The sequence below is a fragment of the Mus caroli genome, chromosome 11 (genome assembly GCF_900094665.2).
Source record: "Mus caroli chromosome 11, CAROLI_EIJ_v1.1, whole genome shotgun sequence".
NCBI lineage: Eukaryota > Metazoa > Chordata > Mammalia > Rodentia > Muridae > Mus > Mus caroli.
The window spans coordinates 90865306-90874464 of NC_034580.1; the positions used below are offsets into that span (position 1 = coordinate 90865306).

Below are 9159 nucleotides of genomic sequence, written 5' to 3' on the forward strand. Positions count from 1 at the left end.
TACATCATTAAGGACCACCTCCTTCCACAAACACCCAATGGGTAAATTCCCCTCCTTCCTCATCTCACCTAAGCCCACCCCTGGCCACTAAAACAGACAGATTAGTAGGTCCTGGGGGCTCTGCACAGCCAACCCCTCCGCACATTTGGGGGATTTATCTGAGGCGGAGCATAGGAGGAACACAGTGGCGCTGGGGGGGAGTGTGTGTGTGTGTGTGTGTGTGTTAGGGGTAACAACAAAGAGGGTTGAGAGGGTTGGGGGAGCCAGTGAGAAAGCGCGAGCGTGTTTTGCCTCGAAGGCAAGACTTACAGCCAATCAGCGCGCAGGAGCCTCCCTCGGCGACTCCAACATTGAGTCTATAACCGGCTGGCCGGGCGGAGCTGGCAGCATTTGACTGTGGCTTGGGACGCGGAGAGAGGCACGCAGCGACTGACCGACGGCCGGCGATGGTCTAAGCGCCCCTCGGCCACCCCCTCCCCCAGACGCGACCGCGTCCTGCCCTCGCCCTCTGGACACACACCCCCACCTGGGCTCCTCCGCCGGTTCGGCGCTTCTCGGAGGAGGCCCGGGGTGTTGCGGCGCTCGCCAGCATGAGTGGCTCCTTCGATCGCAAGCTCAGCAGCATCCTCACCGACATCTCCAGCTCACTCAGCTGCCATGCGGGCTCCAAGGACTCGCCCACCCTGCCCGAGTCTACAGTCACTGACCTGGGCTATTACAGCGCTCCTCAGCATGACTACTACTCGGGCCAGCCCTACGGCCAGACGGTGAACCCCTATACCTACCACCACCAGTTCAATCTCAATGGGCTCGCTGGCACCGGCGCTTACTCGCCCAAGTCGGAATATACCTACGGGGGATCCTATAGGCAGTACGGAGCGTACCGGGAGCAGCCTTTACCTGCCCAGGACCCAGGTGAGGATGCCCGGGTTGTGGAGAGGGTGCGAGGGACTAAGGTTCCCAAGCAAGAGGAAGTCTGGGAATGGGAGCTGAAATCTAGGGAAACTCGAGGTTAAGAAATGGAAGCGTTGGAGTTTAGAGGAGACCGGGTTAGATGACCTCCAGAGGGGTGAACGACACTCCGAAGAGGCGCGCACTGTGCGCCGTGATCTCTTGGAGATTCCGGGGCAGCTGGAGCCACCGGGAGCTCTCTGAGTGATCATGGGGGCCTTCAATGCTGCCATCCCGCTGGCACTTGAGCAGGTAGCGAAAGACGGTCGCCGAGAGCTGGAGGGGAGTCAACGAGGACTGGAGGTTCCAGGGCCCTTCTTCCGAAAAAGAAACCGGGAGTAGTGAAAGGCTTGTGGAGAAAGACCCAAAGAAGTCCCAGAAATGGAGGAGAGACTGGGAAGTAGAGATGCGGAGAGAGAAGTGGGGACAGCGAGGAAGAAATGTGGGGGGCGGGTGGTAAGATAAAGCGCGCAGCAGAAAGCAACCAAGGAAAGGAAGAAAGGGAAGGGAGGAAAGAAAGAAAAAGGAGGAAAGAAGAGGGAAGGAAGAAAAAGAAAACAGAGAAAAGGAAAAGAGACAGAGAAGACGCTTGTACTGTCCTTGCAAATTTTTTTCTGAAACAAATGATCCTGAACTAGAAAGCGTAGTAAAAGGAGGTGGGGAGGAGGGGGGACAAGAAGTGGGAGACGCCACCGCGGCTTGGTGGGTCACCAGAGAAGAGTGGCTGAGTCGGGAAGGCGTCGGTGAGCGAGCCGCGCTGTCCTCGCCCAGTCGGTTGCTGGCGCCGGAGTCGGCGCTCCGAGGCCCCGGGTGCCGAGCTGGGAGCGTCGCGTCGTGGGCGGCCGCCGGTCCGGCTGGGTCGCTGCGGTTCCTCCCTGGGCGCGGGCGGCACTACGCTCCTCCAAGAAGTCCCGGGGAGATCAGTGGGCCGGAGGGTGCGGCGTCCGACGGTGGGGAATCTTGGAGAACGCGGTGGTCGCAGGCTGAGACTAAACTGGTGTTTTTCCCCTACAGTGTCGGTGAAAGAGGAGCCGGAAGCCGAGGTACGCATGGTGAACGGCAAGCCCAAGAAGGTTCGAAAGCCGCGAACGATCTACTCCAGCTATCAGCTGGCTGCCCTGCAGCGCCGTTTCCAGAAAGCCCAGTATCTGGCCTTGCCTGAGCGCGCCGAGCTAGCTGCACAGCTGGGCCTCACACAAACACAGGTTGGTACTGAATGCTCCAGGGTCTCAGGAGGCATCTGGGGATTCCCTAGGTACCTCTGAGCCTGGCTGGCCCTTGAAGCACCCACTTGCCCTGTCCCTGCCCGGCAGCCTACTGCAGGAACTCTTGCCTGCGCTTCGAGTGACTTGAGTCTCAGCTTTCAGAGAAAGGGCTACAGTAGCGAGCGTAGAAGGGTGCAGTGTGCACCTTTGTGAACTTTTGCAACTGTGTATGGCGGTGTCACAGAGAGAGGCCCTCCCTTGTACCCCAGAACTCCCAGCAACCAAGACCCTTAGCAACGTTTAGGGCATAGGAGATCCTGTTGTCTCTCTCCCAGACTAAGTATGTGCGTGTGGAGCGTGCATGTGACATTCCAGGGAATAGTCACATAAGGAATGAGGTCCTTTAAGGGTCATTTTGCAAACAGAAGGCAAGTATCTGTGATGGGACACTAGTTAGTACACGCGTGTGTGAACACACACACACACACAAAGTATGCTTGTATAGAAACGTAATGATCCTGCTTCCCACCCAAATGCCTTTGCCAGTAGCCAAGTGGATAGGTTCTCCACTAAAGGGATGTAGAAATCAGAAAGGGGGAGTCCACCCCCACCCTCTTACCTGTCCCTAAACCCCAAGCAGCCTTGCTGCTCTTGGGGAGGAATGTCGGGTGCTTAGCTCCCTACAGGTGTTGACAGGCTGGCTTTGGTTGTGGCTGGGCTGTGTGGGGCCTGGTCCATCGGGAATCTGGGTCACCTGGTGAGGAGCTGAATCATTGTTTGTACCAGTCATGGGGTGGAGAGAAGCAGGGGGAGGGGGAGATACCCCACTGGAAATTTAGGGACTCTGGAATTGTGGTTCACCTGCCCCTGAGTCCCTAGGTCACCCTTCATACCCAGCCAGAGTCTAGGAGCCCCTCCATGCCTGAGTGTTTATGTCGTGGGTGCTTATCTGGGTGTTATCTGCATGCGTTTATAGCTTTACTGTCTGGCGGCTGTGTGAGGCTGAGTGGGTATGTTGCTGAGGAAAGAGATACCTGTGTGGGTGTGTGTTTATCCCAGTGTATCGGTGAACTTTGGCTAAGGGCCTCTAACGTGGGCAAAATACCACAAACTGCCCGGTTCCCACTTAGGACGCCTTTGATTGAGCGCTTGCTGTATAACAGACCATTTAAGTTGTCTGTGTCTTAACTTAATTGAGCCCAACATTGACCCTTTGAGACAGATGATGGTGTTAGCATGGCCTTCATTTTGCAATGAGAGGAAGGTGAGGCCAGAGAGGTTAAGTAACCTGTGTAAGGTCGCAGCACTTCAGCAGTGGCAGTAGAATATTCTAAGCCACAGAGTTCTTTCCCAACTGGAAAGAAAGATGCTGGCTTGGGTGTGAGGGCCCTGGGGTTTTGCCTCGTTTTCCCCTCAGGGGGCTGGGTAACACTTTGCCTTGTCCAGGCTGGGCTCCCCATGGGGTCTCCTTTAGGCATGCTGAGAGGCTGACTGGGCTGCTCCTTTCTTCTTCTGTCCAGGTGAAAATCTGGTTCCAGAACCGCCGCTCCAAGTTCAAAAAGCTTTATAAGAATGGGGAGGTGCCGCTGGAACACAGCCCCAACAACAGTGACTCCATGGCCTGCAACTCACCGCCCTCACCAGCACTCTGGGACACATCTTCTCATTCCACGCCAGCCCCTGCCCGCAATCCGCTGCCCCCACCGCTCCCATACAGTGCCTCCCCCAACTACCTGGACGACCCTACCAACTCCTGGTACCATACACAGAACCTCAGTGGACCCCACTTACAGCAGCAGCCTCCTCAGCCGGCTACCCTGCACCATGCCTCCCCTGGGCCCCCGCCTAACCCTGGGGCTGTGTACTGAGTACCCACCTGGCCTGCGCCCCTCCACGAAGGACCCCCTCCAGGACCAGGCAGAAGGTGCCCTGTCCTAGCGACACTCAGGAATCATTGAGGGGCACAGGGGGAAAGACTCCCTCTCCCTTGTCCCTTCTTCCAGGGGCCCAACAACCTCCAGATGACAAATGCATGGACTGAGGATGCCCCCCAAACAATCTCCCTCCCCTTGTTTAGACTGGGGTACCCTCCAGGCGGCGAGGAGTTCCACCCCAGTGGGGACAGCACAGGCTCTCTGCTCCAGGAACCTGGATTGCCTCTAGATGGCTCATCACTTTCCAGCTTTTTAAACACAGTAGAGACCTCCAAAATGGGAGAGCCAGAGTGTTTGTGGGTCCACCTGTGCTGGGGCACCAGGCGCCAAGGATTCCAGCACGGCCAGATCTAAAGCACCAAGGGGCAACTATACATTCTTTAAGCCACTCTTTAAAAGACATTGGACATTACATCATGGCTGATCCTCAAGATGGGGGGCCCTGACCTAGTCCCCACTGTTCTCCAGTCCTCATTAGGATTTGAGGGTCCAAACCAAAGAAAACTCCCCCAAATGAGGGAACCTTTGATATCCAGGGCTTCCAAGGGAAGAATTAAAGGAGCCATCCCTCCGCCCCTTCCCTGGGGAAAAGGATTGCCCATGTCCTTTTCCAAGGACCTGTTTTTCCTTCCATGTACAGGACTTTGCACAAGTCTGGTTTTAAAAGCTGTTGAAACCTAGGACGACAACGGGCATTGTTAACAGTTAGGACCAAATCCACTCCTCTCTGGGCGGGCAGCTCTGCTCTGCCTTGACCCTGCTCACCCCTTCGTTTTTTTTTTCTCCCAGTAAGTTTGCAGTCTTGGGGGACGGGCTCAAACCCCAACTCTCTACAGAGATAGACCAGGCAAGACACCCCCCCTCAGACACCCCCTTCGTGGCAGCTTTGGAAACAGGTTGTCCGTTCTGCTGCAGGATTCAAGTGAGGATCCAGGAGACAAGAGGAGGCCTAGAACTCAGTGCCTTAGGGGTAAGGCTGTCAGCTTGGACAGCTGGTACCAGTGCCTCTCCCTGGCCCAGGCATCCCCCCAAAGCTAACTTTCTTCTGCCCCCTGATGTGGTAAAACATTGAAGAAAGGAGAGGTGAAAGACTGTAGTTATATATATATAGTATGGTTTTTTTGTTGTTGTTTCTTTTTTTTTTTTTAAGAGCAACCAAGAGAAGCAGGTCCCTCCCTTGTGGTTTCCTATTTATGTGACCCTGTTCCTCCTGGACCAATCTCCCTGTGTGTTGCAAGTCGAAAGAGGGATGTGGGCTCCTGCTGGATTTGGGTTTCATGGGAAGTGAAGGAGTAAGGAGAGACAGACAGACGTGGTGGGTCTCCGAGTCCCACCCCAAAGGGACAGGACTGAAGCCAGCTCCCACCCCTCCCCAGCCTTCTCATTTCTGCTTTCTTACTGGACCAGTCTTTATATATAATGTTAATAAAAATTAAAAAAAAAAAAGAAGAAGAAGAAATTAACCACAGTACTCTTTGAACTAGCGGCAGACAGCTCTTGAAGGGAGGCCTGGAGTTTGGGGGGAGGTGTTAGTGGAAGAGACCTCTGATCTTCTAGGGGCTGCTGAGAAAGACAAGGTCAGGGTAGAAACCACTGTTGGGATGCTGGGTTGGGTGGGGGGGCAGGTGCTCCTGACCCTGTGGCTGCCCACACTGTGAGCAGGCCTGGGTGGGAGGCTCCCAACCAGTGCCTCCCTGGCTCCACTCTGCTTGGTGGCTTGGCGTTCTCTGTCAGCCAGCTGTCCTCTGCCACCACCATTGCAGCTGCCAGGTCACCTCGAGGCTGCTCTTTGATCTTGAGCTCACACAACGACAGGCATGCTTGCACAGGATGGGAGAACCCCCGGCCTCTACGCCCAGGCACTCCCAGCCCCTCACGCACCCATCTATCCATGTCAGCTTGGGAGAGGATGGGACCAGCAGACAGGAGGAACTGTTCCTATAGCTAGCTGGTGGGACCTCAGGCTGGGCTTGGGAAGCAATGGGATAGGGGGAGGGGGTCTGTGTTTGCCTTCTCGAGAAGGGTGTGGCCCTGACTCAGAATCTTCTAGATGCTGTCACAGACTGTCTGTGCTGGAAGTGCCGACCCCTTCTTCCAGATCCTGACAAGGTTTCTGAGAGGACGAGTGTGTGTGTGTGTGTGTGTGTTTTCCAGGAGATGGCATAGATACACAACCGCATTATGCACCTTCTGTCAGATAGAGACAGTGACATCTCTTGTCACATATATATGCAGACCTTCTTGAAGAAAATTGTCACCCTTTGAGGAAAATGACACACCTTATACACAGACACCTGAGAATATCACACTAATGTAACAAGAAACCAAAAAGAGCTAGACCTCTAATAGACAAGTGCAGAATACACACAGGTTTCCCCATCATAACACACACACACACACACACACAAACCTGCTCAGAAGCACCTTTGTTTACAAAATCACTGACAACACTCAGCAGCCACTGTGACCCAGCTCGGCCTAGAACCTCCAGTCAGGTCTTAGTGTTGTCCTGTCTGATGGAGATGGGGAGGGGGCGTGGAATATGTGGCTGAGACACGTTCAAGATGAGAAGTCAGAGGATGAGCCTGGCTCCCAGAACACAGAAGCCAGGTCCTCAGGACAAGCCCTCAGCCCCCACCCTGGTCTGCATCTCTTGGCGAAGGCCTCACCCACCCTGTAAGCCAGCCAGAGAAGTTCGGGAGGGTGGGGGAGGAGGCCACGCCCATGCTCCCTGGCTCGGGCTGGCAAGGGTTAAGCTGGCAGCTGCCAGGCGGGGCTGCCCTGAGCTTTTGGTTTGAGGGCTGCGTGCAGGCAGGAGCAGCGAGGCGGCAGCCGGGCAGACTCGCTGGAGACACTGCATTTTATTAGGGCTGGGCTGCCAGCAAAGGGAGGGAGAGAGGAGAAAAGGGCAGAGAGGGGAAGGAAGGAGGGAGGCTGGGCGAGCAGGCAGGCGGTGACGGATGAAAGGGTGTTGTAAGGGCCTAATTCCTCCCAGCTCATCCCTGCTCTGTCAGGCTGGATTAACTGCCCAGGTGACCTCCCGCGGGGTCAGCCCCACCCCTGACCTCCCCTTCCTCCTCTCCTCACCTCCGGGCCCACCTCTAGGCCCGGGGTCAGCTTGCCCTTCACCCACCCCATGAGGGGCCCCTGCGGACAAGAGCTTGGGGGAGGGGCCTGGCAGCATGCCAAGATGGGACTATAGAGCCCACCTTCCTCCAGGTGCTGCTCGACAACACATGCTGTCTCCTGAAGGTCTTCAGAGAAGAAGGGGCAGGTTAGGGATCCCCTTTCTGCCTGAAGGTTACTGCTTTCCAAGTTTTAATATTATATAACAGGTGGCATTTGGTAAATTGCTAGTGAATGAAAGCTTGGCAGGTGAGCGTGATAGTGCCCATTTTTCAGATGAGAAAACTGAGGCTTCAGCTGCCGTAGAGTTTATGCGTAACATACATGAGGCCTTAGATTCCCTAGCTCACACCAAAAAAAAAAAAAAAAAGAAGAAAAAGAAAAAAAGGAAAAAAAGAAAGAAAGAAAGAAAGAAAGAAAGAAAGAAAGAAAGAAAGAAAGAAAGAGACAGGAGGAGGAAGGTTCAGGTCTGTAATTTCCAGCAATCTGAAAGCTATAACAAGAGGTTGGCTAATTTTTATTTATTTGTTTATTTACTTGTTTATTTATTTATTTATTTATTTTTGAGAATTTAGGGTCAGGCTGGACTAAATTCAAGGCCAGTCTGAGCTACAAAATAAATTCATAGCTATCCTAGGCTACACAGTAAAAACCTGCCCTAAACACACAAGCAAACAACAAAAACAAAGGGGGAGAGGGAAAGGAGGGAGACAAAAAGCCAGGTGATGGTGCACACCTTTAATCCCAGCACTCGGGAGGCAGAGGCAGGCGGATCTCTGTGAGTTCGAAACCAGCCTGGTTTACAAAGTGAGCTCGAAGACAGCCAGGGCTATACAGAGAAACCCTGTCTCAGAAAAACCAGAAACAAACAAACAAAAGTTGAGGCTTTAGGGACTGTTGGGGGGGTCACACAGCAAATCCAAGACAGAGAGCTCAGGTTTGAACCTCCGTCTCCAGGAAGATGGGAGAAGATGAATACTCTTGTTGGACTTTCTGTTCCAGGTCAAAGGTAAAGCACACGCAGGGTCAGTCAGAAAAGGAGTCATTGCGGCTCCAGCCGCCCAGCTCACGTGATAGGCCCTGCAGCAGGCTTCTTCCCGGGAGAGGTCTGAGGAGAGAGAAGGCCAAGACTTCCTCTGGGAAAGTCCTACAAAAAGCTTAACCTTGGTCAGAATGTCCACTCACTCTGGATCCAGCTTTCCTGGCTTTACTGGCTGTGTGACCTTGGCCAAATCACTTAACCTTTCTGAACTTAGGTCTCCTGTAATACACCTGTAATACCACCTGTAATACAGGGCTGATCCTACCAACCAACAGAGCTGGGGGTAGATGCAGTGGGATGGTTGGAATAAAATGCTAACAAGGTACCCAACGCTTGGCTGCTGGTGAGCCAGCTCTTTACCATGCTCTCCCTTCAGCCTTGGATCTAACTGTGTGCTTAGCATCGGCTGACTGGTCATCTCCGCATTGGCACACTGGCTGAGCCATCAACTCTGGGTGCCTTTAAGAAGGTCGGCCTCTCTGTCTCCTGAGCTGAACAGCTGGCACAGATGGCCACAGCCTGTGGAGGCACTGTGGACCCTGAGCTGAGACCGCCAGGACCAGAAGCAGATGGAGCTGGGGAAGCTGGGGCAGAAGAGGGGAGGACGTCTTGAAAGGCTGCAGTAGAGGATGGGTTATTCGAACAACGTATTGAATGATAGATAGACGTGTGCCCAGCAAAGACACGGGCTTGAGCAGCACCCCCTAGGACCCCCCTACACACCTGCAGTGCCTCCCCGGTGGGATGGGAAGGAGAAAAGCATATGAGAGAAGCAGAGGGCGAGCGGCATCCTGACATCTGTCAGGCTGATGCTGAGGAGGGAAGGACCAGAGCCAGAAGATCCTTGGGTCCTTCCTGGATGTTGAGCTCATTACTGGCTGTTTCTAGCCTCTCTGGTGGG

At 54.3% G+C, this 9159-nt stretch overlaps 1 protein-coding gene across 1 annotated transcript; it reads left to right on the forward strand.

The window, feature by feature from the left end:
* The first annotated feature begins 385 nt into the window (after positions 1 to 385).
* Positions 386 to 5533, forward strand: Dlx3 (distal-less homeobox 3). The gene is made up of 3 exons (XM_021178287.1): positions 386 to 915; positions 1966 to 2156; positions 3677 to 5533. The coding sequence occupies exons 1-3, from the start codon at positions 591 to 593 to the stop codon at positions 4022 to 4024; spliced, it is 864 nt and encodes a 287-aa protein (XP_021033946.1). The 5' UTR covers positions 386 to 590; the 3' UTR covers positions 4025 to 5533.
* Positions 5534 to 9159: the final 3626 nt, after the last annotated feature.